The sequence below is a fragment of the Strigops habroptila genome, chromosome 11 (assembly GCF_004027225.2).
Source record: "Strigops habroptila isolate Jane chromosome 11, bStrHab1.2.pri, whole genome shotgun sequence".
Taxonomy (NCBI): domain Eukaryota; kingdom Metazoa; phylum Chordata; class Aves; order Psittaciformes; family Psittacidae; genus Strigops; species Strigops habroptila.
The window spans coordinates 2,083,537-2,111,232 of NC_046360.1; the positions used below are offsets into that span (position 1 = coordinate 2,083,537).

General features: G+C 50.4%; 2 protein-coding genes across 5 annotated transcripts; one reads left to right on the plus strand and one right to left on the minus strand.

Annotated features, from left to right (window-relative positions):
* Positions 1-13,893, minus strand: ACAD10 (acyl-CoA dehydrogenase family member 10). 3 transcript variants are annotated; one of them, XM_030502052.1, is made up of 15 exons: positions 13,831-13,893; positions 12,965-13,168; positions 12,311-12,459; positions 11,334-11,528; positions 9,668-9,826; positions 8,734-8,893; positions 8,189-8,330; positions 7,689-7,757; positions 6,837-7,018; positions 6,126-6,276; positions 4,762-4,907; positions 3,837-4,010; positions 2,974-3,329; positions 953-1,021; positions 1-663 (listed from the first exon to the last, which is right to left on the minus strand). In XM_030502052.1, exons 2-15 carry the CDS (start codon positions 13,131-13,133, stop codon positions 586-588), a joined length of 2,199 nt encoding a protein of 732 aa, XP_030357912.1. In that variant the 5' UTR covers positions 13,134-13,168; positions 13,831-13,893; the 3' UTR covers positions 1-585. The 3 variants fall into 3 exon arrangements, with proteins under 3 accessions (XP_030357912.1, XP_030357913.1, XP_030357914.1); XM_030502053.1 differs by lacking the exon at positions 953-1,021; XM_030502054.1 differs by lacking the exons at positions 12,965-13,168; positions 13,831-13,893 and having other exon boundaries at positions 12,311-12,918.
* On the plus strand, positions 13,859-27,619 carry BRAP (BRCA1 associated protein). 2 transcript variants are annotated; one of them, XM_030502056.1, is made up of 12 exons: positions 13,859-14,104; positions 14,278-14,436; positions 15,524-15,725; positions 16,474-16,663; positions 17,716-17,829; positions 18,281-18,429; positions 20,449-20,524; positions 21,155-21,293; positions 21,778-21,887; positions 23,390-23,479; positions 25,377-25,480; positions 26,486-27,619. In XM_030502056.1, the coding sequence occupies exons 1-12, from the start codon at positions 14,023-14,025 to the stop codon at positions 26,844-26,846; spliced, it is 1,776 nt and encodes a 591-aa protein (XP_030357916.1). In that variant the 5' UTR covers positions 13,859-14,022; the 3' UTR covers positions 26,847-27,619. The 2 variants fall into 2 exon arrangements, with proteins under 2 accessions (XP_030357916.1, XP_030357915.1); XM_030502055.1 differs by having other exon boundaries at positions 13,994-14,104; positions 15,521-15,725.
* The last annotated feature ends 77 nt before the right edge of the window (positions 27,620-27,696 follow it).

Sequence of the window (27,696 nt, forward strand, 5' to 3'; positions counted from 1 at the left end):
TTCAGAGTGTTTCCATCACTTTAATATTGCATTAATATTGTGCCCATCACTTTAATATTAATAATAGATTATACATAGCCCAGGAAATGCCACAATTGTTCCCACAGTTCTCCCCTAGCTGTTGGCCTCTGTGGAGCACTGAAAGCCCTCACTGGTCCAGTCTGCATCCTCTGTGGTCCCCAAAGGAACCCAGAGAGATCCTCTGCAGTCATGGCCCCATGGAGTACTCCCAGGTCCTCCCAGCTCCAGAGTCCTCAAGGACCTGATTCAGTTCCCTCCATCCCCAAGGTCTCTTGTAGTGTCTGCAGGTTGATGGAGGTGTGCTGGAGGAGGAGAGACACCCTACTCCATTCTTTTTATTCCCAACACCAAGTCTTGCACCCCTAGCCTGGTCATTCCTGCCCTGCAAGCCTCATGATCCAAGGATGGATTTTGCTGCCTACCTCCTGAGCCTGGAAATGAAGATACAGATATGGGATAACAGCAAACACCACTGAATTCAGCAGCTCCCAGGCTGCTTTAGTCTCAGGTCCGAGGTGGTGGCTCAGCTCTGGTTTGCAGAGTGCTGTGAACCATGTGGGACCTTCAGCGAGACGTGGAGCTCAGGCCTGAGCAAAGCACCGGGCTGGGGGCTGCACTGCTGAGATGCTCTGCTCCAGAGACCTGTGTGAGAGCAAGATCAAAAGCCCACATGGGGCATGTGAGGGGCTGCAGGACCAGGGAAGGATGGCAGTAGATGTCCCAGCCCCTTCCAAATGCCCTGGGGAACACATTGCTGGGGAAACGGCCCCACAGGGCGTCCCACAAAAGACAGGACAAGTCACCCCTCACACTCAAGGGCCCCAGATTCATTCTTGGTGTGGAGCAGACCCAGAACAGACAGGGAGGTGTCCCTGTGCTGCTTTATTTGGGCCAGAGAAGGGTCAAATATTAGGTGCATGAGCCTGCCCACCTGGCTATGCTGATCCATGGCCTGAAGAGTCATTGTCAGAGCCACTGCTTGGGTCCTGGTGCTCTGTGCCTGGTGGAAGAGGATGAGACATCACATCTTCCTACATCCCTCTACCGTGGTGCTGCCCCTCTCCAACAGCCAGCCCCGGCTCCCTCCCAGGCTCAGTGCTGTGCCCAGTGCTTTGGCCAAACACGCTTATGCTCGCTCTGAAAGAGAAACTGAGCTTTCCTGCTCCTCTGGAGCGGATCTCCTGGAAAACTGTGGGGATGGGCGGCCTCCAGGACCAACAGGCAAAGTCTGCTGGCTCCTTGTGCGGGCTGGGGCAGGATTAGCCGAGATGCTGCCCTGTTCAATGGAGTGAATGTGCTGGGGTGAACCTCTGCCCTGCAGAGCCAGCTGGCATGAGGAGAGCTCACCCTTCCCCTTGGCCCTTGCCCAGCTGAGAGTCCCAGCCTGGGTCTATTTGGCTGTTTAACACTCACTGTGTTATCTTTCTGCTGCAGGTAGCAAGGCTCCTCCCCTGGCTTTCACAACAAGGACAAAGTGGGACAGCCGGGAAGGTGGCAGGGCCGAGGGGGCTCTGTGGCCCCCGGACAAGCCCAAGGCATGGAGCAGAGAGCACGGGAGTCCTGCTGCTTGGAGACTTGGGGGCTCTCTCCCAGCTCTGAAGGTGAGTGTTTCTAAGGAGGATGAGGAGATCTGCTCTTCTCAGCACTTCCAAACTCCCCAGAGCTGCTGCTTCCCCTCCCTGTCCACGTTCTCGGTGGATCAGCTGCTAAGCTCCCTGAAGTGCTGGGATTTGCTGGTTTCTGCCAGAGCGCAAGGAAATGCTTCCAAAGGGCTGAAACAACAGATGGGTTTTTTTTTTTCTGGCAGCTAAAAGGTGGTTAAGTAACTCACTAGAATTTGGTAACGTCACTCAAATACACTAAGAGTATAATCTGGGTAGCAGCTCAAGGATAGGGAAGTTTGCTCTCATGACACACTGAGTGATTACTCATGGCACAGCTCCCAGCAAGTGTTTGCAACACCAGCCAGCCCAGAGCCACGAGCTCCTGAGCCACAGCCACCAGCACTGGGAAGTGGAAGCACAGAGAAACCAGAGCCTGGGCAGGGGACTCAGGGGTCCTGGTCCCTGTGTATTGACCTGCCTTGCACTGGCAGAGGGAGAGACACATGATGAAAACTCTCCAGTTCGAGAACTGATGCTACTCCCATCTCTGCCACTGACCCACTGCATTGGCAAGTCCCTTTGGTAGCTGGTTTCTGCTTCCTCCCCACCATGCCAGGAATGACCCATGTCCCTCCATTTGAGGGTTCAGGGCTGCAGCAGCACCTGCTCTGCACAGGAGAGCCCAGGAGGGTAGCAGGGCCAAAGTCTAAGTGGTGTCCCAGAGCTGATCACCCTCAGCTTATCACCTGATGGGGTGATAGGTCGTGGGCAGGCAACTGTTTGCTGATGGGGATGTCTGCAGGGACAGCCCCTGCCATGGAGAGGAGCATAACAAAACACAAAGGAGGAAATGAAGCTGTGGAGGTGCAAGCAGCAACCTGCTCTATCTCAGGGACCTTCTAAAGAAGCACTGGGAGGGACTCTTACAAAGAGAATTAAGTTAGCCTGTCCCACAGAGAGGCTTCCCCCTGACAGGGGAAGGGAATGAGCAAGTGATGGACTGGCAGATGTTGAAATGCCCAAGATCACAAGCTCTGGGGACGGATTCTTATCATCACTGATAGCAGGGCCTTGGCGGAACAGCACCAGCGATTGCAGCCGGGCTGGTTCCATCTGCTCACCTCAGAAGGGAGTGCCAGCTTCTGAAATTGCTGTTTCACAGAACATGAACTCTGTTACTCCAATGTAGCAGCAACAGGAACCCCACTCCCCTTTCTCCAGGCCACTGGACTCTATGAATGCCACGTGCCTGATGTGATCAGGAAAGCAAGGACACTCAGAGGCATGCCACAATCCCCCACCCTCGCGCAGGTGCAGCAAAGCAACTTTAGGAAGGAAGATGTCTCACCTTCAGTTCTAGAACAGGACGTGGAGTCCATCCAGGGAGGGAAATCAGAAAACCCCACTGGATGCCCATCATCTTTTCCAGCTTGCAATAAAGACTCTGGGCCATTCCCAAGAGGCTGGAGGTGGGAGTGATGAAGGGGGCTTTGGGCACAGGAGCTGCCCCAGGACATGACCAGGTACCATAGCTCCTGCTGAGGAAAGGCCCTCGCCTGGCCCAGGTGCTGTAACGTCGTGTGAGAAGCTGTGTGGTGGGGAGGCTGTCAAACACACGGAATCCTTCTTTGATGGCAAAATCCCAAGCCAGGTCAGCCACAAACTCTACATCCTCCGGGCTGCTTTCACCTGGGGCTGGCTTCCCTGGGGATGAGAGCACAGGACACTTTTGTTTGGAAGAGCCCATGTTTTGTAGTCACATCCCAAACAGCACCATGTGCCCTTGTCTGGGCCAGCCCAGCAGGACTTGGGGCAACTCCTCACTAAGGAATATGAACATAACATCTTGGTTTTCTCTGATAAAGGCTCCCAGGCCAGGCCTGATGTGTGCAGATAACCAGAGAGCTCACATCACCCCCCTGCTTCCGAGTGTCTCTGGTGCTTAGTTTGAAGGTCTGGGAGCTCCACCTGTGGGACACAGCTCCGAGCTCTGCTCAGTTCCCCCACGATAGAAAAGAGACCACACAGCAACCTCTGACAGCACAGACAGCAGCAAACAGGCATCCAGCAAAAGCAGCTGCTGGGGAATGCCCTGTGTGTGCTCCCTTTGGCCCTTCCTTCTGTTTGCAGGACACAACAGCCAGCCTGAGAGGTTAGAGCAGCGCTGTGTGAGCTCTGTGCAGAACAGAGCTGCTGTGGAGCGTTCCTCACCTGCCACAGGGTGCTTGTAGAGTCCCTGCAGCGCTGCCGCCAGCCGGAAAGAGGCAAAAGCCATGTAGAAATTCCAGTTCTCCGGCCGCTCCACCCCCATGTGGCCACAGTACATCTGGGAATACTCCTCTGCTGTGGGGACTCCCAGGTGCCCCAAATCACACTTCCTCAAGCCTGGAAAGTGTGAAGAGGCAACAGTGAGCCAGCAGACGGTGAGGAGCTCAGAGGTTTCTAGGGATGGCATGAGGCTGGTGGCAGAGCCATGTGGAGCAGCAGACTCCTGCCCCATCCAACACCTCCACTGCTGCCCTGGTTCCATACATACAATGGGTTTAGCACCAGCCCATGGAGGTGAAGTGCACATGGGGCAGTTTTGTGACTGGCAGATGTTCCTCCTAAACGCTGGAATAATTTTCCTCTGGGTTTAACCTTATATTTTTAACAAGTGTATAACTTTGGGAACAAACCCCTTCTGGGCTGCCCTGGGTCACAGCTTTCCCACCCAGAAAAGCTCCCCAGCTTCACAGCTGAAGTGAGAGGGAAAAGAATCCAAACTGATCTCTAAATGCAGTCGTGTGAGCTGGGAAGCAGGGCCCTGACATGACCACAAACAAAGGTCCATGCCCATGAACAGGGTGACAGCACCAACCAGGACAAATGGGTGGCAGATATGAAACAAACTGGGGATGGGGTGTCCATGGTACAGTGATTACTGGATGTGCAGAAACATGTTTCCACCCTGGAGGGATGGAGGGCTTTTTAGGGAAGGGAGAAAGGGCAGAGCAGGGAATATTGTACGAGACCCACTGCCCTTTCCAGCTGCAATGAACCCAACTATCAGCTGAGCTCTCTGGGCAGGAGCTAATCTGTTTCCGAACTCTAGTTCCTCTCTGTGTGTCAGATGTGGCTTTGCCCCTCTCTGTACCTCTCAGTGCACTAAAGTGAGGTGGCAGGAAGTAGGCCATACAGTTATTCGCCAAATCAGAGATGGGATCTCCTAGAGTTGCAAGCTTCCAGCCAAGGACAGCAAGGACTTCTGGCCTGTCTGGATGAAAGACCAGGTTGTCCATCCTGTGTGAGAGGGAAAATGAGATCAGAAAAGTCTCAAGACAGGGAAAAAATATCCCAGTGCTCAGCAGCAGTGGGTGCTTTCAGTGCTCTTCACTCTCTTCAAAATTTGCTGAGTCCTTCAGGAGGCTGCACCAGTGAAACATTAATTTCTGCAGGCACAGGTCAGGGAGGACGGAGATTACTCAATAGTGAACTCCCTGATTAATGATGAACTGAACTGAACTGTAAAGAATGAAACCAAGTTATTCAGAGCCTCAGATCATCAGCAGATGTTACAGGACAGGCCAGCCAAAAAGCGAAGCAGGCAAATCACTGTCCAAGGGGATCTCCTGGTCATTTCCAAGGCACACAATAACTCCAGGCCCTGCGCTGACATGTGCACGACGATGTGTAGCAAAGCCTTCACCAGTCTGAGCCCCAGGAGAGGGCAGCAGCCTACTGAGGAGGAAACAGAGAGGGCACCATCCTGCCGGGGTGCAGAGAGCTCAGACTGTGTGTGCTAACCTTTGTGGGATGGCCCAGAACTGGCACATGCCCACAGCAGCAGCCTCACAGCCCTGGCATCCAGGCGCTGACAACACAGAAGCAGCTCTCAGCATCCCTCACCTCTGTCCCCAGCCACCACCACGCTCTGCACGGCTTCACCTGTAACACTGGCAGGTTTTACCATGTACCCCACAGCACCTCACCAGCCACCAAAGCACCAAATACAATGAGCAAGATGCACCAAGAGTATTTCTGAGTATTGCACAAACTGCTGCTGAAACAGAAGAGTTGATCCTCCCGTGTTAGAGCAGTGTTTGCAGTGGTTGGGTGAAGAAACTGTAACACCAATGAGGCAGTAAGATTGGGGTCAGACACCAGGAGTCCAAGATTTCAGTTCCTGCCCCCAGTTTCCCTGCTCTGGAATGGGTGCTGCTTTAAACTGCCATAGAGCAGTAGGAAGATGAACACTGGGGTAAATATGAGGTCCCTGGGTGCAAGGCAGCCCCAGGCAGAGCCCTGGGGTATGTTTCTCATGACACATGTGACAGGTTTGTGTCTCTTTAGATCTCATTACCTGAAGGATGCTGAGCTTGACCCAGAGCCCAGCTTTTGGACTGCTCTGAAGCTGCTGTGCCAGCCCAACTCAGCACCTCTCTGGTGTTTATATATTGCTTTACACCCTCTCTGGTGCCTGGGATGTGCTCCAGGGCAGTGCTGGCAGCCAAGCAGTACCTGAAATCACCGTGCACAACTGTTGTCTTCTGAGACTCAGGGAAATGCAGAGGCAGCCACTTGATGAGTCTTTCCATGGCTGGGATAACATGAGTTTCTGTAGCTCGGTACTGCTTTGTCCAGGTCTCAACTTGCTGCTGAATGTAATTACCTGTAACAGAGGAATGAAGGCTCTGAGGGAAAGGGACTGGCACAAAGAGGCTTCAAAAGAGAGGCATAAAAAACGCATGAAGAAAAAGTCAAACAGCCAAACAGATCCAGCACCCTGAGACAAGCTCCAAGAGTGTAACTGTGAGCTCTGGGGGTCTCATACATTCTTAACTGGGCATTGGATTTGATATTCTGGTGGAAATCATCAGATCCTGGACAGAAACGTTAACTTCACCAACTCCGAGAAGCTGCGATAGCTCTGCAGAGACTGGAGGAGCTGAGGAAGTTTGCTCAGAGACGGCAGCAAAGAAGTTACTCCTGCACCCACACGTAGCTCTTGCTCATGGCAGGAAGCTCTGGGGACTACTGACAGGAAACACAGACCTGGAGGGTCTAAAGCAGCTCTCCCACCACGCCTGAGCATTCGGACACCCTGCTGCCCATCTGCACTCTCCCGGCTGCCCTCAAGTCTGGCTCAAGCCCTGTACCCAAGCTGATCCCTTGAAATGCTGATACACAGGGGAAGAAAACAGCGATAGAGGACACACAGGCTTCTCTCACCGTGCTCCCCGAGCTCCTCCAGCTTGGCTGCTCTGAGGTCTACGCTGTGGATCTTGGAGAGGACTTGGCTCATGGCAGCATAAATAGCTCTCCGCTGGCAGGGCTGCAGCGCAGGGAGGGAGACGTCGCTGTAGATGCGGCCGGCACGGTGCTCCATCAGGTAGAAAGGTGTGCCGAGGGTGCTGGGAGGCAAAGGGGAAGCCGTGGGGCTGAGGTGAATCCTGCTACCTGCCAGCCCTCAGCCTCACCTGCAGCTGGAACAAGCCCCCTTCATGGCAAGGTGAAGAGCAGCCTCTGGAGCACTCACACCTGGCCATGGCCTGGGCTCGGGCTGCGCTGGGCTCTGGAGCTGGGCTGTCAGGCTGCACACAGACACCATGAGTGATGGGCACACATTTCTCTGCAGTGCAGAGGCTTTAGCACTGCAGGCAGCAGGGATGTGAGTGTGGCTGTGCTGATTGCAGGCTGCACGAGGCGTCCTGGCTGCAGGCTTGCTGCTGTCATGGCTGGAGATCTTGGGGCAAGCCTGAGGGCTGGCAGGCAGAAATACCACCTCTTTATTGGAACCCTGAGTGTACTGAGCCAGTGGGAAGCCCTAAATATTGCTTCAGAGCTGCCTTTCAAAGACAGTGCTTTGATTAACTGCTAAAATAGGACACACCTGACCCAAGCCAAATAAAAGTGTTGCTGTTCTTTGAACTTCTAGAGGCTCCTCCAGCCTGAGACCGGGCAAACATTAATGAGACCAGTGCACTTTGCGAGGGCTGGCTCCTTTTTCTCCTCTCTCCTCATCACTGGGGGAATCTGGTTGAAGTTTTCAAGCACAGAGTGAAAGGTGAGGGACAAGATTACCTTCTGTCCTCACAGAGAGCAAGTACAGTGGGAACAGGAACACCGGCTTCAGCAAGGGCCTTCAGTAACCTGCCAGGGCGAGTCAGAGAGCTGTGTCAGCACAGAAAGGCATTAGGGAATCAATACTAGAGCTGCAGTGTTGCCAGGCAGACACACAGGATTGGAGTCCTGTGCTCGCTTTTAAATACACTAAAATAACATGGTTGGAGGTAGGCAAAAGAAGCAAACCAATATCTACATGTGGCCCAGAGCCCCCAGACCTATCCAGCATGCTCTGGAAAACCAAGGAGAGGTCACAACTGCTCCCCCACAAGTGTCCTGCTGCTGAGATCACAGACTGGGATACAGAGCTGTGTGAAACACAGGGGAGGCAGGTGGGTGAGCTGAGTGTCTGATGTGGAACAGGCTGGAATAGAGCCTTGTCCCTAGGATGGGGTGGTTTGGGATCCACAGGAGTCCTTCCCGCTCAGCTGGCATGAGGAATAGAGCTGCCTTCTCACCTGTATTCCCTTCTGACAGCAGGGCCAGAGGGATGTGGGCTGTCAGGGGGCTCCTTCTTTAGCACTAGCAAGTGATCTCCAAACCTGACAGCATAGGTCCGGGTGGAGTGTCCGTGGCCAAACTGCCGTAACACTAATGGGCCTGCAGAGAGAGAGCAGGGGTCAGCAGACAGAGCCATGCCTGGGGCTGTTCCTCACCACTTCCCCAGGTTTTACATCTCCTTCCTGCAATCAGGAACCTGCACCTTGCTCCGTGTCCCAAATCCCTGGGGAGAATGGCACCAGCTCATAGATGCCTCACAGGCCAGGAATATTCCTGGCATCAATTTGGTAACTTGGGCTAAACCCCAAATGAGGAAATCCTAAACTGTTGTTTCCCATTTCTGGGATACAGTGACAGATCACTGAGCAGCTGTGCTGTTTGCTTGGAGATTAGGAGCCTTCCACTGATATGATTTTTCAATCCATCTGTTGCATGAAGGGAAGAGCCAATGGCTCCAGAGTATGTGAGCTTTGAGACTAAAGAGCAAGAAGCACTGTGATACCTGTGGTGTGGTCACCGAGAACATTCTCAAGGTACTTTTGCAGCTTGTCTTTTGGGATTTCCATGCTTGGTCTCACTGCACGAGTATATGGAACAAACCCTTGTAAAGGGAATCCCAGACATGCTTCCAGCTCTTTGAATGCTGCTTCTGGATCATCGACCTGAAAGAAGGAGGGAGAGAGTAACATCAGGTGATAGTAGAAGATAAAATTGCCTGGGAAAGAAAGAGCTCTGCACACTTGCAGTGTGTTTATTTATGAGTTCCATGGCTCTGATCCACTAAGACACACAAGGATTCATGGGTCATTCCCTGCCAACACGGAGTGCTGTTGCCAATACTCGCTGAGCCTCCACCTTGGTCTCTGTCCTGGAGACATACCGGTTATGGTGGTACAGGCACTGTGGGCTTGGGCTGGGTTAAGAGCTGGAATTCCCTGTGTGCAGTCCAGGGGAGCAGAGTACACTCTTCCCATCAGTTCCATGCTTGTCCTTCCCCCAGTGGGAAGTGAAAACCCCCCATGCTCACCCTCTCCAAACCTGGGGGTTAAGCAGTCAGTCCCCAGCTGACAGATCCATGAAGCCTCAGAGCTTCTAGAAATCCATTAAATATGTCTTATTTTCTCACATCTAGTTGCCTTAACCATATGGATAGGGCTGTTTCTCTAATAGGGAACTGAGATCCATAAAGGAGAAGTGACTTCTCCAAGGTTACACTGTCGATAGGGTTTAGAGCTGTGAATGAAACAGTGCAGCCTGCCAGGAATCCTCCCCTTTAACCCCACCACATCCTGCAGGAATAAGTACAGGCTGAAACAAAAGGCTTGGCAACACGAGTCTGCCACTGCCAGTTGAAAATCCTGAGCCAGTCAAGTCACACACAGCGTCTGGGCTTAAAAACCATAACCAAAGCCCACCCTGGTTGCATTGCTTTGTACCTTCACTGTTTTAATGCCAAGCTGGGCTGCTGCTTTTAGGTTCTGGCTGCTGTTGTCGAGGAAGATGGATTCCTGGGGCTGAACATCCAAGCGCTCCAAGCACAGCTTGTAAATCCGAGGGTCTGCCTTGCCCATCCCTTCCCGATAGGATTCAACCATCTACAGCAACAACAAATGGATTATGCATGAGCCTGTGTGACCACAATCATCTGCAGGGTTGGAAATGGAGGATGGGAGGGTGGGAAAGGGACTGACAGTCTAATTAGCATGTGAAATAAAGGACATGGAGGGCTGAGAGAGCTGCATAGGGCATAATTTAAGTGACAGCATGGGTGCCAAGTCCTTGGCTGTGGCTCTTCCAGCTCAAATCAGCTAAACAGGATGAGCCAGTCCTCAGATGGAAGATACCCAGTGAGATACCCAAAGATATCCAAAGATATCTGGATATCCCAGACCATGCTGAACCAATTGCTCAATGCTGTCCAGGAAAGCCTTGGATTGCACCACCTTCCAAATCATCTGGAGAAGTGATGTCCTGATCGACCACACAGCAGCAGAGACATTGACCATAATCACCTGCTCAAATTGGGACTAAAGTATTGAGTCAGTCTCTGACTACTCACACTGCCCTCCCAACCATAACAAATTCAAGCAGTATTTCACTCTGGCAGTGACAGACACTCCAGGAATAGAAATGAATCTATTAGGTAGATATAAAAGCCACTGCTAATGGAAATCCACATTCAATTAATTTTTTTCCCCCACTAATTACTGTGCAGTGCTGTTGCCTGCTGTTCTAGAAGAGCCACACCGCATGAGTGATGACACCAGATAGGTGATGGTTATTAAAGGGCTTTGAAACAGTCTGGGATGAAAAGAAGTACCACGGAGCATCACAACAGAGCATCACTCTGCTACGAGAACTTCACAGGCATCAGTGTCACTGCTGAAATGCACAGAAAGCTGAGTCCATAATGATGCAATATTGACAAGGTGACTCTTCTTTGCATATTTTGTTGTCTTAAAGCTAGAAACCAAACTCATGTCATGAATAAACTCCTGAAATTCAGAGATGTGAGTTGGGGCACACAAAAAAAGCCAATTTTCTGTCATGCAGAGCTGAGTCCTCATAGCTGCCTGTCAAAGTGAAGCCCCTTGAACCAGCCTCAAGGCTCACAGCTAATCTGCTTCATCTCTGCAGCAGGAAGCGTGCTGGGAGAGGGTCTCTGCCTGCTCGGCAGCTCAGACAGATTGGCATGTTGGAGTTGTGGGATTCCAAATTCTTTGGGATGAAACAAGCTTTAAAAGGACTAAATATAAAGCAGGCAGGTGCACTGGGGAATGACATTTATTGCTTGTATAGTGTTCCAGCTCCTAAGCCCTTTATCAACATCGCTCCCTACGCCTGTTACACAGATCCTTGTGGTTGTGTGGGCATTTTGCAATGAATTTTCACATACACAAGTACCTGCCCCTCGCTCAGACCCTCCTCAAGGCCCAGTCACTGCAATGAATTATGCCAGGAAACATCCTCACAGCCAGTTACATTTACATCTGCTAACACATGCTGCTGGCTGCCCTTCAGTTGGTACCTGCATGTGAAGAATTCCAGTTGCTGCTTCCTATAGACCTACAGAAATACATTTCAGGATCCATCCAGCCTTACCACATCAAAGTGCTTTTGGTCTAGGGGCAGAAAGCTCTTCCTATTCAGCAGGCAGAAGTTGTCCATCAGAAGAGCTGTCTTGAGACCTTCTGCACGGATACACTGTACTGCTTCTGCCATTATGGGGAGCTGTTTTATCATCTCCTTTCTGATTAAGTCCGAGAGCAAAGAGTCCACTGGAACACGGACATTTGCCTAAGAAACCAGGGAAACACCAAGAATGATAATTAACCACAGATTGTTTTTAAGCAGGGAGGAAAATCAGAGTGCTTGGGTAGGTAGATTGCCTGATCATCTTATCTTGGTGCCCTACTTCCTTTGGCAGCAGAAGGCAGGCAGTGAAGCTCCCAGCTAAATTGCTTAGACCAAATAAACCAGTGTTCTCACATTACTCATTCTACAGAAGCAGCAGCAGAGATCAAGGGCTGATTTGGGGAAAGAGAAATGCACCAGGACTGTGCCTGCTGTGGAATCAAGGCAGGTTATAGCGAAATCCTGCTTTCCATTCAGCAGGCAGGAAAGGAATCTGCATTTTAGACTGAGCTCTTTCAAAAAGACTTAACTCAAAAGAGGATTTCTAGAGCTGTGATGAAGGGGCTTCTACTGATCTTAAGAACCATGGTCTCCATCCACCGAGAGTGTCCACGTATGAACTAACAATAAAAGCCTTTCAGCTGGTTTCTGACTTTGACTTCTCATCTCCACTGATTCTAGAGGTGTTGTGAAATAAAAACATTATGAAATATGCAGGAAGAGGCTGATGGAAGTCAAGGCAAATTCAGCTGACCATCCTGCCTGGGTACCAGAGTGATGATGGCAGTGAAAAGACTGCCCTGATCAGACAGCAATGCTTCCTAGATGCTAAATCCAGACCCTTCCATCAAAAGATTGCTTTTAAAACCTCCTCTTTCCTCCCTTCTGGATCCCGTTTCCCTGCCATCAGGAAGCACAAAGAGAGGAGGGGGATTTTGGCTTACAATCTCAAAGCACTGCCGTCCCAATTCCTGCAAAAACTCCACAGTTGTCAGCTCTCCTCTTGTGTACTTCAGAGAGAGACTATTTTCCCCTCCAGAGAGTACAGCTTGCTGGATGGTGCCGGCTGGAATACAATTCCGGGCCTCCCAGTCTACACGGAGAACAGGAAGAAAGCCAGGAAAGAGCATGTATGGCATCATCAGAACTGGGAAATCAGCTTGAAATCCCTCTGAGGTCTGATACATTGACCAGCACTCATGAGAACTGACGTGCTGGACTGGTGTAATTTACCCATACACAGAGAGAAGGTTTGGACATTCCCCCAGCTGAAGCACCTCACCTCTGTTTTCGGTGTGGTACCTTGGGGTGAAAGCATGGAGTTCTTAAAGCGTGCTGAAGGGCTGTACCAACACTGGGTGCTATCAGTGTTGCTACAGGACAATTTCATCACCAGATGGCTTCAGGCGCTGACCTGGAGCTGTCAACACTGTTGCCGGTCGCTGTTTGTTCTAGTACTTCTGATGACACAACAGGTACCACCATCACCAAGGCAAGTTCTCAAGCATCTTACCAGAACCAGCGGCAACTGACGGGGTCACCTGAAATCTACTTTCCCTCCATGCCTGGAAACAACAGGAGCAAATGAGAATACACACCCGCGGCCGTCTTGTAAGGGGATGGGAGGAGCACTCCGCCGGCGTCGAAGATCACGGCTCTATAATGGCACCATCCAGATCGGGTCCAACAGGCTGACCCCTGGGGGTGCTGCTGCATCCCAGCACGCAGCAGGTAAGGGGCAGCGCGGGCGATGCTCCACAGGTACATCCTATGATGAGGGCGTTAGGAAAAGTACAACTGGCCTGTATGGACCAAGGACAGAGGATACAGGATACAGAGAATTGAATTACAGGGGTAAATATTTATTCATGTGCATGAAGTGTCCACCAAATGTGGTTTTACACGGGGTCCTTATACCCTTCAAATGTACAGGTACAACACAATTTGACTGTCACTAACATGGTACCAACTACTAATCACAGCAAACCTTTGCAAAGTGGCTATTTCTGCTGCTCATCTATTGATCCAGCTGTCCATGTAGTCAGTGCTGCTCAAGTTAATTACCTACGATGCCAGATGATGCTGGGAGGGTTCCAAAGACATAGAAGCTATAGGACGCTGCTGTTATCTTGATCATCCAGGGTACGCCTTATCCTTCATGAACACCTCCATGCCAGGAAGCAAAGTCCTTATTTCCACAGCTTGGCTGTCTTTTAGCTTATTTTACTTAACCATGAACCACAGCACAGCCCAGCACAGCCCTGAGCTGCAACACAGCAGTGTAGTGGGTACGAGGGGAAAGGAAGAAGGGTGGTTTTTTTACGTTTTAACTAATTTTGGGGGTGTTTTTTGGCCCTAAGAGGATGAGGCCTGAGCGCTCCATCTTGGCTGCGTTTCCATGGTAACGGGCCCTCTGGCCCCCTCGCCAGCTAACCTCACCCCCCTCGATCTCGCGAGAACTCACCTCCAACTCTCGCGAGAAGCAGCGGGGCACTGCTTATAGCCCCCTCTGCGCCCTACTCCTCCTTCCGCCGCCGCCGCCGCCGCTACTAGCGCCGCCGCCGCCGTCTTACGTCAGCGCGCCGCCGCGGCGGGGTCAGAGGGGAGCGGCGCGGGAGGCGGCAGCGGCGGAGGCGGCCCCGCGGAGCCCGGGCCCATGAGCGTGTCGCTGGTGGTGATCCGGCTGGAGCTGGCCGAGCACTCGCCGCTGCCCGCGGCCTTCGCGTACAGCGCGGCTGGTGAGTCGCTCCGGTTCCCCCCCACACCGGCGCTGCCCGCCGTGGCGGGGGAGGGAGCAGCGCCGCCGCGGCCCGCGGGCGCCTGGGGAGGGGGTCGCGGTGCTGCCAGTGGGTCCCGGTGCTGGGGCTCCGCGCTCACCGCCCTGTCCCAACGCCGGCTGTTTGGTGCGCAGCTCCGGAGATGGCGGCGGAGGGCACCGGCGCGGCCCCGGCTGCTGTGCCGGCCTGTCTGGAGGGGAAGGGCCCCGGGGAGCGGGCGGCCATCCTGCACCAGCACCTCGGCCGCAGGGAGATGACCGATGTGATCATCGAGACCATCCAGACGCGGCCAGGTACCAGCCTCGGGGGCTGCGGGTCGGTTCGTGCTGCCCCGCTCCTGGGGGGTGGAAGGGGACGTGGTCCCGCGGGTGACAGTTGCCTGTCGGTGTGGGGACAGTGGGGGTGCTGCTGGGTTTGCAGGTCTTGAGTCACTCGTGTGGTTTGGGAAACAAGGAGAGAAGTTGAGGAATGTGCGTTGGGGTCCAGGGAGGGGAGTGGTTATTCCTGGCAAATGTTTATTGCTCCATAAAGGTTTATTTTTTACCTCTCCTGAGAGAGTTGGGCTGGGTCAGCCTGGAGAAGAGAAGGCTCCTTAAGGGGAGACCTCAGAGCAGCTCCAGTGCCTAAAGGGGCTCCAGGAAACCTGGAGAGGGGCTTTGGACAAGGGCCTGTAGGACAGGACAAGGGGAATGGCTTTAACCTGCCAGAGGGGAGATCGAGATGAGCTCTGAGGCAGAAGCTCTTCCCTGTGAGGGTGCTGAGGCGCTGGCACAGGGTGCCCAGAGAAGCTGTGGCTGCCCCATCCCTGGCAGTGTTCAAGGCCAGGTTGGACACAGGGGCTTGGAGCAGCCTGCTCTAGTGGAAGGTGCCCCCAAACTAGTCTGTGGTTCTATGAGTTTATTTTGGGCTGTGCTGCAGGCTGGGTAGTGTTTTGCTTCGCAGTGTTGCTGCTCCATAGCAGTGAGGCTGTTCGGCTCTGCAGATGTTTAAATTCCCTGACAGGGAGGAAATTTAAAGCTGGAATCTCCAAGCCTTGTCAAATGTTCAGGCTGCCATCAGAGGAGCTGCTTTCTCCAAGCCCCTGCTCAGCAAATCCATCCTGCTTGCGCTGTATTGACACCGGTGTCTGTTGGAATTTGAGTGGCACAAACTGGCTGTGCTTGATCCACAGCACTGGGTCCTGCCAGGGCCTTGTGCCGGCTGTGTGGCAGCTCTGGAGTTCCCCCTGGGACAGCAGAGATGAGCAGTGTCTCGTTCTGCTGCTTTCCAGGGTTGGAACTTGACTTCTCCGAGCCATGGTGTACAGGCAGGCTGTGCTTGGGGAACAGCAGATGCTTCTGCTGCACCATTAGTAATGTGGGAACTTTTGGTTTGTATAAGATGAAACAAAAGTTGCTGTGGAAGGAAGAAAAGCTCCAGAGGCTGCATCTGCTGAGGACAGCAATAAACATGATGATCAAAGCAAAGAGCGTGAGGCTGCTCCAGACTCACCTTCGAAACAGCTCCCTGACCAGATCTCCTTCTTCAGCGGGAACCCCTCGGTTGAAATCGTTCATGGCATCATGCACCTGTACAAAACAAAGTAAGGATCGTGGGTAATTGCAGCTCTAATGGGAATGCTGCTCCTGAGTAATGCCAGCGCCCGGAAGGGCGGGTTGGTCACCCCGGGGCTGTGGCTCCTGAGCTGGGACAAACAGGAAGGGTGACTCAAACTGGGAGGGCAGAGGGGGTGTGATGGGGGCAGAGCTGGCCCCATCCACCAGCTGTGGGTGATGCTGCTCCAGGTGTAAGGTGAATGCAGGTTCCTATAAAATGATGTTTGGAAGCAGCTTCTGAATGGATCCCATGATTAAATCGTGGTCCCTGGGGTCGTGGCAGCAGGCCTGAGGAGCTGTCTGGGGACAGGAGGCTTCATCCTGCATTTCAGGGATTACAATTCCATTTCCATATAATTATATGACAACCACCTTGTCAGCTCTTCCTGAGACACCAAATGAGCATTTGAAGTGGTAACAAACATTGCTCATGTGTTCTAGGAATCGTTCTGAGTGTCTGTGGCTTCCCAAATTCAATTGTTTTTATAGAAAAATAGATGAAAAATTATTCCTGACAAAACCATGGGGGTTTGGAGCTGCCCAGTTTAATCTGGGAAAGAGTAATAGGCCCATGTGGGTACACCAGACACTCGCCACAACCACTTGCTTCTCTCTCTTTACAAATAAACAAAAGAGGGATGAGGTTGAGAACAGAGTTATCAGAGTAAGTTGCTGGGAATGTGTCCAGCTGTGCCCTTGAAGCGAGCTGAGGCTGTGTCACTGTTGTCTCCTCAGCAAGATGACCTCTCTGAAGGAGGACGTGCGGCGCAGCGCCATGCTCTGCGTCCTCACTGTCCCTGCTACCATGACCAGCCACGACCTCATGAAGTTTGTGGCCTCCTTCTACGAAGTGATCGAGCACATGAAAATCATCCGAGATTCCACCCCAAACCAGTACATGGTGCTGATAAAGTTTAGCTCGCAGGTAAGAACTGGATGAGCTTTAAGGTCCTTTCCAACACACACCATTCTGTGATTGCACTGTGCTGAGCAGAAAGGACCCAGCCAGCTGGGCTTCACTTGCATTTTAGGGAAGACTCATTCTGCTTTTCCAAGGAGCTGGATGGTCAGGTTTCCCCCAGCTGTGAATTTGTGTGAGGCACTTCCCTGCCCGTTGTGCAGATGCAGTATTTGTGTGCAGTTTGTGCTCTTTACAGTAATTGCAAAGATGCATTTTGTATATTGCTGCATCAGATGACCTGGGCAAATACCCAGTGCTAAAGAGCCTTGCAGCAAATCCATACATTTGTACTCAGTTCACCTGCAATTCCTGTTTCCTAGGAAATTCCTGAAGCCTTGTTCCCCAGGGACCCCTGAAGGGTGTCTCTGCAGGTGGCAAAAGCAAATCTCAGGGACCTTTATGCTCCTGGTTGGAGTGATCAGGAATGGAGGAAGGTGGCACTCAGCTCACTCACCTCAATCTGGTGGGATGGTTTGCAAGGGAAGGGGTTTGGGGAGGTTTCTGAGGGTCAAACACATCATCCATTTCCAGGCTTTATTTTGGTTCTGCCTCTTTGCAAGTGACTCTCAGGCTCTCAGTGTACTTTAGTTCAGAGCATGCCTGGGTTGTGACCAGTGAAATAGGTTCTTGCCCACACTTAAACTGTTCCTTTCCCTGGCACAAGTGTCCTGCAATGTGGCCCTCTGAAACTTTCACAGAGACCAAATTTGCTTTGCAAATGTGCTGAATTTGCTGACAAAGGACAAAACAAATGCTGAAGGGAATTGTGTTATCCCTGCTGAACGCTCAAGTATCAGAGTCCCTGTCCCTGCTGTGAACTTCACTTCTTGTCTTCAAGTGGTAATGCTAAACCCAGTGCCAAAATGCAATGCCTGCTGGCAGGAGCTGGCTCTGAAATCCCTCTTCTGGTGTTACAGAGCTTGGTGGAGAGGAGAGGATGCAGCAGACTTCTCTTCCTCAATTGTATCAGCTGTGAGTTTTCTCTTTCTAACTGGCTTCCTTTGCTTTGTGCACAGGCTGATGCAGACAGCTTTTACATGGCGTGCAACGGCCGGCAGTTCAACTCGATAGAGGAGGATGTTTGCCAGCTGGTGTACGTGGAAAGGGCTGAAGTCTTCAAATCAGAAGATGTAAGTTTGGTTGGGTTTGGTTTCCCTGCGCTGCAGAAAACTTTAACAGGATTGTTTAGAGTGGGCAGAGCACTGCAAGAACTGCTTCACTGCAGCAATCCAAGCCCCTTATCCCATTCCGGTGTGCCTTGGGAGAGTTTGTTTGGTGACTGTGGGCTTCGTGGCTCACTGCTGCAGTGTCTCTAACCTAAACCTGCCATGGGGGTAGGTCTGATGGATCCAGAAAACAGACTGGGGCTGGCTGCAGGTGCAGCAGCTGCGCTGAGCCCATGTTATGAAGAGGATCCTGGCAGTTTCTAACTGCTGTGTAGACTCACAGGATCCTTTGTAGTGTTCTTGTACTTCAGTGCCAGCAGTAATGGGAGAGAAGTTTGATCTTTTCTTATGTGGGTGCTTCACTTACAATGGTTGGAAGGTGATGAGCAGTTTGTCTCCCCTTCTTCTTTTGAAGGGGGCCAGCCTGCCTGTGATGGACCTGACAGAGCTCCCGAAGTGCACAGTGTGCCTGGAGAGGATGGATGAGTCCGTGAACGGGGTCCTCACCACCCTGTGTAACCACAGCTTCCACAGCCAGTGTCTGCAGCGGTGGGAAGACACGACGTAAGAGGCTTTGCTTTAGTTCCACATCTAAAGCTCTTGTTTTGAGTGTGGTGGTTGTGTGCTGACAAGACGGGTTCTGCTTATCAGAGTGTGGGGGCAGGAATTACTGCAAGTTCTAATGCTCTGGGTTTTTTTCCCATTAAGGGACTCCCAGAGAGAAATCTTCCTGCCAAAAGTAATTGAACAATGTTTCCCATGGGCCTCGCTGCTGAGGCAGGAAGGGAGTTGTAGAGCAATGCTGATTATTTTACAATATCATAGGATAAAAATACAGGGGTAAACAGCATGGGATGCACACGCAGAATGTTTCACTCAGCCTTATGTGTCTGTTCAGTCACTTGTTTCCTTGGTGTAGCTGAGGCTGTGCTGTAGATTCACACATCTGGCTGGAGCTTGGGAGTCCTTTTGGGAGCCCTGCTGTCTTACTCAGATACTGGATGGGGATGAAGAGGAGCTGGGCAAGAGAAGGCAGGCAGGGGGACAGGACTGGAGGGTGAGGAAGGGACAAGATCACTTGGTAAATCAGGGAGGCAGCTGCTCTAGCCAGGCTGTATGATTTGAGGTGGGTAAGGGCTGAGTGATGGGACAGGGCTCAGAGAGACACCCCAGGGCACTGGGCAGGGCCGGGGCTCAGATCTGCATCTCTCCTTAAAGCAGCTCTGCTTTTTGCTCTGCCAACCCTTTCCTTTTCCTCCCCTTACCTTCCTTCCTATCCCTGTAGGGGATTTCCACTGTGACTCCTCTGTCACTAGTACCCGATTCCTTGATTCTCTGATGGAGCGTGAGGAAAACGTTACCCCTCTCTATATCATTTATAAGCCGGAGTAACAGAACCTCAGCAAGGTTAATCACATTTGTAGCTATGCAAGTTTATGGGCTGCTTTGCTCCAAAATCAGTTTAAATTTGAAGCAGTGGAGCTTAGCCAGTGTAAGAGCAGGATCCAAAACAGCACTTAAATATCTAATGTACAGTTTAAGCAGAACTTACACTCCCAGTCTAGAAGGATGATAAAAGAAAATCCCTGTCCACTTTGCTTCGGCGCCACAGAGGCTGGAAGTGCCTGAAATTTATATAGGAAGCTGACTGCAATCCAGTTGTCTCCTCCCTTGGATATTTCTGTAGCTTATCCAGCAGCTAATGAAAAATACATAAGAACAGTCCTGGCAAGAGGATGCTCAGCCTCAGTTACCCTGTTCCCTGGCTGAACTTATAGGACTTAGGATCTGGACAGAAGCTCCTTCTAGTTGTGGGTTCCCTGTCTTTCTGGCAGCACAGGGGTATTGTTTCAAAAGAAATCAGAGCAGGGTCCTTACTACTGATTCTTTTGGGGTACAGTTATGGGATGTTCTTCCTGGAAGGCCTGAGATGGATTCCATTTGGGGTGAAATTGAAGCATCTCCTCATTTCCTTAGGGTTGCTTTGAGTACCAAGGTATATTTGCAAAGAGACAGCACCTCCCTTTGTTACTCGGCTGTCCTCAGCAGTGTGTAGTTACAGCCTCCTTCCACAACAACATGTACCTGCTGTGTAAAACCCTGCAGGTGGTGGAGAACTGAAGATAGCAGTTGGCAGCAGTCTGGAGGAGCAATGTTTAGAGATGTGTAACACATCTATACAAGTGCTTCTTGCAGCGTTGATGGCTGAGGCAGGGATGTGTTTCTTGGGCTCGGTCGTGGCTCTTTGCTTACTGGCAGAGGCTGATGTTGCTGGCAGCCCCACTGGTGCTCTTGGTTGCAGATGTTCTCTACAGTTGGACTGCAGCAAAACCAGATCAAGCTGAGACTGAAATGGCTTTGGAAGAACTGTTCTTTGTTCTTCTGTCACTCGCTGGCTTAAGAACAGCCTTGTGTGGAATGGAGGACAATGTGAGTGGGGTAAACGTGAACTGAGATGCACACATACAGGGAGCATCCCACTTGCATGAGACATTTACTTTGAGCTCTCTGGCTCTCTTTTTAATTACTGTAATATTAAAATGGAGCTCGTTGTGTCTCATCATGATGCTTATTGCCCTCTAGGTGTCCTGTCTGCAGATACTGCCAAACACCTGAGCCAGTGGAAGAGAACAAGTGTTTTGAGTGTGGAGTTCAAGAAGTAAGTAGGTGGGTGGATGGTGAGGGAGATCTAGACTAAATCTGACTGCACAGCTGCTCTAGTTGCTCTTGGGGTTAGTTCTGTGGCTGCTTTGGGCTGATTTTACCAGTCAGTGGTGTATGTGCTTTCCTTTTGAGTTGGAATTAGTACTGGGAGGAATCTCACCTCCCAGGTTTCCTGTTCTGATAAATCTTTCTGATTCTTAGAAAGTGTTAGCATGTAAGCTGATCAAAGTGTGCGTGATGAGTTTGATAGCAGGCAGCTAAGCTAACACTGAACTTGGGGGTCCTTTCTAGTCTGTGCTCCTCAGAGCTTGCTTTTGTAGTCCTGCTGAGGTGCCTTGTTTGTTAGCCAAAGCCATTCTTCCATCCACCTTGTGATGATATATTAACATGCCCAGCACCTGCACCCTTGTAATTGGCTTGAATGAGCAGGTACCTCCTTTCCTTAACCTTCCAGCTGAGCAAGGCTTTGAAGGAGGGGGGAAAGCAAACACTGTTCGCTTTCTAAGGAAGGGACTGGATGCACCCAGCATGAGGAGGCTGTCAGCGTCTGATCACACTTTCTGAAAGCACTGATTCCACCACTTGACAGCACTGTATATACAGAGTTTTCTTCCTCTGTTGGCAGAACCTTTGGATCTGTTTAATCTGTGGGCACATTGGCTGCGGCCGGTACGTGAGCCGACACGCTTACAAGCACTTTGAGGAGACCCAGCACACTTATGCAATGCAGTTGACCAACCACAGAGTCTGGGACTATGCTGGAGGTAAGTGCTCTGTTCTCCCCGCCTTGGAGGATGACCTTGTTTGTAAAACAGCTTTTGGGACCCCTTAGGAAGAGTACTTGAGGCAGAGTTTGCTTGGAGATTAAGGAGTTTGCATCTGTACTAATACCTGGTCTTTTGGGAACATCCATCTCCTCTCTAATAGCAGTTTTCATGGGTCTGCAGCAGATGGAAGGGGAAGAATGTGATTCTGTAATGATCTGGGGCGTTCCTGGAGTCTCTGTGGAACGTGTTTGTTAATCCTTTTCCATCAATTTGCCCTGAGGAATGGGAATGGGCTGTTGTAATAAATATCCTGTAAGGTGTCTCTGCGAAGTCTGCTAAATAACAAATACATCTGATGTTGGCTTCCTGCCTCGCTAATGTGCTGCTGCAGCAGTCTGCATGGTTAATTGTGCTGCATAACTGGTGTCAACCTGGGTGTTCTTAAGCTAAAACTCCCTGTGGTTGAATTTTGTCTCTTCAGATAACTACGTCCATCGACTGGTTGCAAGTAAAACTGATGGGAAGATAGTTCAGTATGAATGTGAGGGAGATATGTGTCAGGAAGAGAAAATTGATGCCTTACAATTAGAGGTAAATATTTTGCCTTGTTGGACCCTGCATTGTGCTGCTGGGTGGAAGTGTTTGAAATCCAGGTATGACTACAGTTCAATTACATCAGCCTATGCAGCAGACCTGCTCCCTGCGTGGAGGCAATCATCTTCAGGCACAAGCAGGATGTTTTTACTGCCTCTTTTTTTTTTTCCCTTTTAAAAAAACCCCAACCTCTTGTTGGCTCTGCAGAGCCAATGCAGCTCAGTGGAAGCTGGCTGCAGCTTTGTCCTCTGGTCACCAGTAGATTGGAGATGAACTGGTTACGCTGCTACACTTGGGTCACTGGAGATTGAAGCAGGTCCGTATGTCCAGATTCACTCAGCAGACCCTTCCCAGTGCATCTGTGGCTTGGCTTAAGAGCCAGGATGTGTGTGGAACTGTCAAATTGAGTAGTTGAGCTTGTAAAGTGAATAAGAATGTAGGAATTCCTAGCTGTGTGCTTCCCTTGGCTATCAGAGAAAGCTGACAGGCTCCACTGATTCCAGCCCTGTTCTGCTCCCTTCTCTTGAGCAGATAATGATTTTGGGAGTGGATTTTGTACCTGTTGACCCCCTTCTCCTGTCCTAACTAGAAGGGTAAAGGAGAGAAACTCAAAATTACTGCTCCACTGAGCAGGTAATACTGCAGCATGATTTCAGGCATTAGGCACAAGGGTGTCTGAGGAGGAACAGCCCATAGAGACCAGACTTCATAAGCTTATTGCTCAAATAAATATTTAGTTGCTTTTCCATGAATTTTCCGAGTAACACTTAGATGCTAAACCAGGTAATTTTAACCCTTTTTATTCCTGAGAGGTTGGTGCTGAAAGTGTGCAAGACCTCTCTGTGTAGCTTATGAGAGAGAATGAATTTGGCAGTGTATTTTAGCACTCAGATATTACTGAGTGTTCAAGGCTTTTTGCACATGTTTAATTCCATAGTGAATGCTTAATTTGGTGCTTATTAGCCTGATGATACGAAATGATCACATTTTCCAACCTTCTCATAACTCATTGGAAGAACCAGAAGGGAAAAGATGGGATGTAAGGCATATATCTTTGTTCAGATGCCAAAATAACATTGGAATGGGCTGTACATGTTGGAGAGGAATAGCTGTGATTTGTTACACACAGCTGAGGGTGTTTTCCCAGAGACATTCCTAGTGAAGCCAGATACATGCACCCTCTGCCTTGGGTTTTGGGCTGTGAATGGAGAACTCAGCAACTCAGCTTTTGGGATCTCAGACTCGCATGACAGGATGCTTGATGCTTTGTTTTCCTGCAGTGTAAAACCTGTAGAGATTTATTGCTATTACGATGGAAAATCTTTACAAAGCTCTTGACATGATACTGGGTGCTGCTGGGTGGAACTTGATCCTTGCTGTTGCGCTCCAAAGGCTTTGATTAAGTTGATTTGTATATTGGAGCCCTTTGGGCTTCTCAATCAGCATAGGCACCCTTATGGGAAAGCTGACTTGTGTGTGTGTGTATCTTCTGTTTGTAGTATTCCTATTTGCTAACGAGCCAGTTGGAATCACAACGGATCTATTGGGAAAACAAGATTGTCCGGATAGAAAAGGACACGGCTGAAGAGGTGAGCTCTGGGCATGTGTGAAACTGCCAAAACAGACCCCTGGCCACCGTGCTGCTCCATGGGAGATGGAGCTGCTCAGTCTCCTCCAGCTCGAGTGCTGCGTGGTGCGGCCTCACACAGCCTGTTTCGCTACCAGCTGAGAAAATTGGCTCTGAGCTGAATCCCTTATCTCGATGCTCAGATCTAGCAATTTGCTGCTCAGTGGTGCAGAAGTAGGTAGATTGCCACCTCGATTGAAGGTTGATTTAAATGGGCTGCTGGGGAGACTGCAGCAGTGGTGAAAACAAGTCTGTGGTGCTGCAGGATCCCTGCTTGCCGATGCCATCCGTCTCACGCTGACGTGTGTCTCCAGGGAAGGTTAGTGTAGCATAGACAATATGACTTTAATTTGCTCGGCTGCAGAAAGTGGAAGCTGTCTTTCTGCTCCAAATGCGTATTGATTTGCCCTTTGGTTTTGATCCCCTATCTCTCCTCAGCACCCTTTGGGAAAAGTTCAGAGTCTCCTCCTATAAAGTACCCTATAGGCAGGACTGCTTCAAAGCATCGTCAGCAAAAATCCAGTGAGGATATTTTAATGCTCCTCACTCTACGTGGATCCTTTCAACTAGGTTTAAAGTGAGTCAGGATTTAGGGTTCAGTCCTTAAATCAACTTTCTACATGACTTCTAATTAACCATTTAGTATCTGCAGTTAGTGGCATCATAAATGTAGAAACTGTGACAGTTGAGGTAGTGGTCATTGACCTTGGCCTGAAGAACAGTCCCAGAAATCTTATGGAGGGCCCCATGAAAGGAAAAGATGCAGCAAAAATCGTCTTGTACATGATGAGGAAACATGATCCACAAAGCAACTTCAAAGTGAAAGGACTATCAGATATGCCCAAATGGGATTTCATGTTTAAAGATCCTTACGTTTTATTCATGGCACTTGCTCTGTGTAAGCCTTGGCTGGATCAGTGCCACCATGCAGTGTATTCTATTATCAATGCTCAGGCTACTTCCCCAAATCAACCATCAGCTGCATAAACAGCCAGTGATTAGGGCTGGAAGGCATAAAACCTGCTCTGCATTGACTGTGGCATCAGTGAAGGCACCACGTGTGCTGACACTGACGTTTATCCAGATTGCTCCTCCAGAAAACCATTTTTCCTTTAAATTCCTGCCTCCACCACAAGCACGCTTTTGACCTTAATATAAGGGAAACAAGTGTTTCTGTCCATAAATATCCTGTAAGTCTTACATCAGAGGTTTTACCCTGTTCCATGCAATGCTGAGAGAATGAGCTTGGTTTTCTTCAGCAGTAGCAGCCTCGAGTTGTGAGGTGGAGGGGAAGAGGAAGCCAATGTACGTGTGCTTCTGTTTGTGTTTTGCATGAGTAAGATATTGGTGTCAGTAGGTCACTGCCTTATGACAGCGAGGTGCTGAGTCAGTGCTGAGCAAAGTAGCATGTCAATTTTCAGACTTTGACCATACTTCTTTGAGGTTTAGTTTAACCTGAGCAAAAGTCCAGCATTCTAAAGCCTTAAGATGGAAATTTAAGTTTGCTGAGGATACAAAAATGTCTGAGGGAATGGCTGAATGAATGGGAATGGCAGGCAGGGAGAAGTTACGGATCTGCTGCAGCTTTTGTTTGAATGGGGTGCCTGGCACAGATTTACAGCCTGAGTTGTTGCTCTGTGTGAGCAGCTTCCACGGCAACGTGGTTCCTTGTTGGGGTGCTGCAAAGTGTAATGGGGAGGGTCTGCAGGAAAATTAAGCCTTTTCTTGGCTCGAAGCTTTTGCTTCTCTGGATATAATAATTGGTCAAAGTCGAGAAAGCGCTCCAGAAAGGTGAATGTCATAATGAAAGTGCTGAGGACTTTGATCTGTTTGAAATGCCTCTGTGTTTGTTTTTACAGATCAACAACATGAAGACCAAATTTAAAGAGACCATTGAGAAGTGTGACAGTCTGGAACAGAGGCTCAATGACTTGCTCAAAGAAAAGCAGTCTGTCGAAAGGAAGTGGGTACCGCTGCCAGGTTTAGTTCCATGCAGCCATTAAAACTCTGCACACTGACATCCAGAAAGAAAAAACCTCCTGCTATTCCTGGGCAATTTTGGGCTATTTAAACTGGTAGACTGAGAACGCAGCTTATTTTAAAATGAGCTCTCATTTCTGTAGGTGTTCACAAACTGAAAGTGCCTGTTGAGTGGAGCGCAGCTTTTGGGCTCTTGGCTCTTTTTACATGGTCTGCATATTTAGCATTCAGTAATCCCTCCCCTGCCTGCTCCGAAGGAGAAGCCAGTCTGCTTGGCAATTGGTGGATTTATCCAAGGAGAAGAAAGGCAGCTCAGCAGAGGCATCTCACCCAGCACAGAGGAAAATGTACATCTTAGGAATTGCCTAGATGAAGGATGTCAAGCACGGGCGCTGTGTGGATCACTGTGTGCCAGCTCCATAGGTGGGACTGGGTGCTCCACTCCCCAGCACCCACCAGGCCCTTGATGCTGCTGCCTCTCCAGCTATCCCAGCTGGAGCAGGGAACCCCAGACTAGTGAGCTGGGGCTCCTGCAGCTCCCCTTACCCAGTGCAAAGGAGTCCATGTGTGATGCCAGCAAACTTTCAGGCAAAAGCACTGAGCTGTTAGGAGTGGGGAAGCGCTGTCTGTGAAACATGAGGCTACTGATACTCTTGTAGGAGCATCTTGTTGCCCAGAGAGGCTGTGGCTGCCCCATCCCTGGCAGTGTTCAAGGCCAGGTTGGACACAGGGGCTTGGAGCAACCTGCTCTAGTGGAAGGTGTCCCTGCCCGTGGCAGGGGGTTGGAGCTGGGTGAGCTTTACGGTCCCTTCAACCCAAACCAGTCTGGGATTCTGTGATTTATTTTTTTTTGCCAGAAAAACAAATTCCAGGTGTTGGTGGTGGGGCTGGGGTTGGTTGTCCTGAGGGATTGGAAATCAAAAGGATGTGATAGTGTTTGATTTTGGTGTAGCGTGCTGCTCTCCTGACTTGTGCTTCTCTTTATAAGGTGTTCTCAACTGAATAACAAAGTGGCCAAACTTTCCAACGAGCTGAAGGAGGAGCAGGAGCTGAACAAGTGTTTGCGGGCGAATCAAGCCTTGCTTCAGAACAAACTGAAGGAGGAGGAGAGGGTGTTAAAGGAAACCTGTGAACAGAAGGACCTGCAGATCTCCGAGATCCAGGAGCAGTTGCGGGATGTCATGTTCTACTTGGAGACACAGCAGCAGATCAACCACCTCCCAGCTGAGACCCGGCAGGAGATTCAGGAAGGACAGATCAACATCGCGGTGGCATCTTCTGCCAGCTCCTCCACAGCGGGCACGGGCAAACCCTCCTCCAGGAGAGGCCGTGGCAAGAGGGGCAAATGAACACTGGAATGCTCTGCTTCCGTATGGAAACTGGCCATGCTGGTGTAGGCCAGGCTCACCCCTTGGGACTCTGCCTGGGAGTGCCCAGTTCACTAAAGCTCAGCTAGAAATTGTCTTCAGAGCTGCTCATAAAACTGGCTGCCGGTCAGTGGAGGTGTCTGTGGTATTTAAAAGCATTTCACTGCACTATTTAGCTATTTTTAGGCAGATCTTAATGCCTGTTTTGCCTTCCTACCTTTTCAGAAATCATGCATTCGACTTTCTTCTTGGAGAGTGGACTGCTCTGGGGGGGATGTGTTACCTGTGCAACACCACATTCCCCATGGGGATGCTGTGGAGTAGGCTAGGCCCGGTGTGTGAGGCTTCTCCAGTTCTCCTGGATTAAAAGGATTCTTCGTTAAATGATTTTTATTTAATAAACAGTGTAAATTTTAGATTATATCCATCTCCTTTGAGTATGTGCAGTCCTGATGCTGCAGAACTGCAAATGCAGGGGTAGAGCTGTAGTTTGGAAATAAAAAGGAGTTGAGGTGTATGGACCATTAAACCTTCGTAGTGGTGTAAGAAACTGAACGAGTCCTAAAGGCTTCCAGGCTGGGGTATTAAATGCTTTAAGGGACTTTGCTACTTTCCTCATTTCAAAGATGGCCTTTGAAAGGCCGGTGCTCGCTGCCTGTGGGGCAGAAAGCATCAGTTTTGTATCCTGGATGCTGGCTAATGTGGTTATTTTACAGGCACTTTGACAAACTGAATAAATCCTTTGTGAAGATGTATTGACAGATGCCCCGGCATTCCCATCCTCCTGGAGCAGGGTGCGTGTGTGTTCCCTCCGCATTAGGGCTGCGCTGGC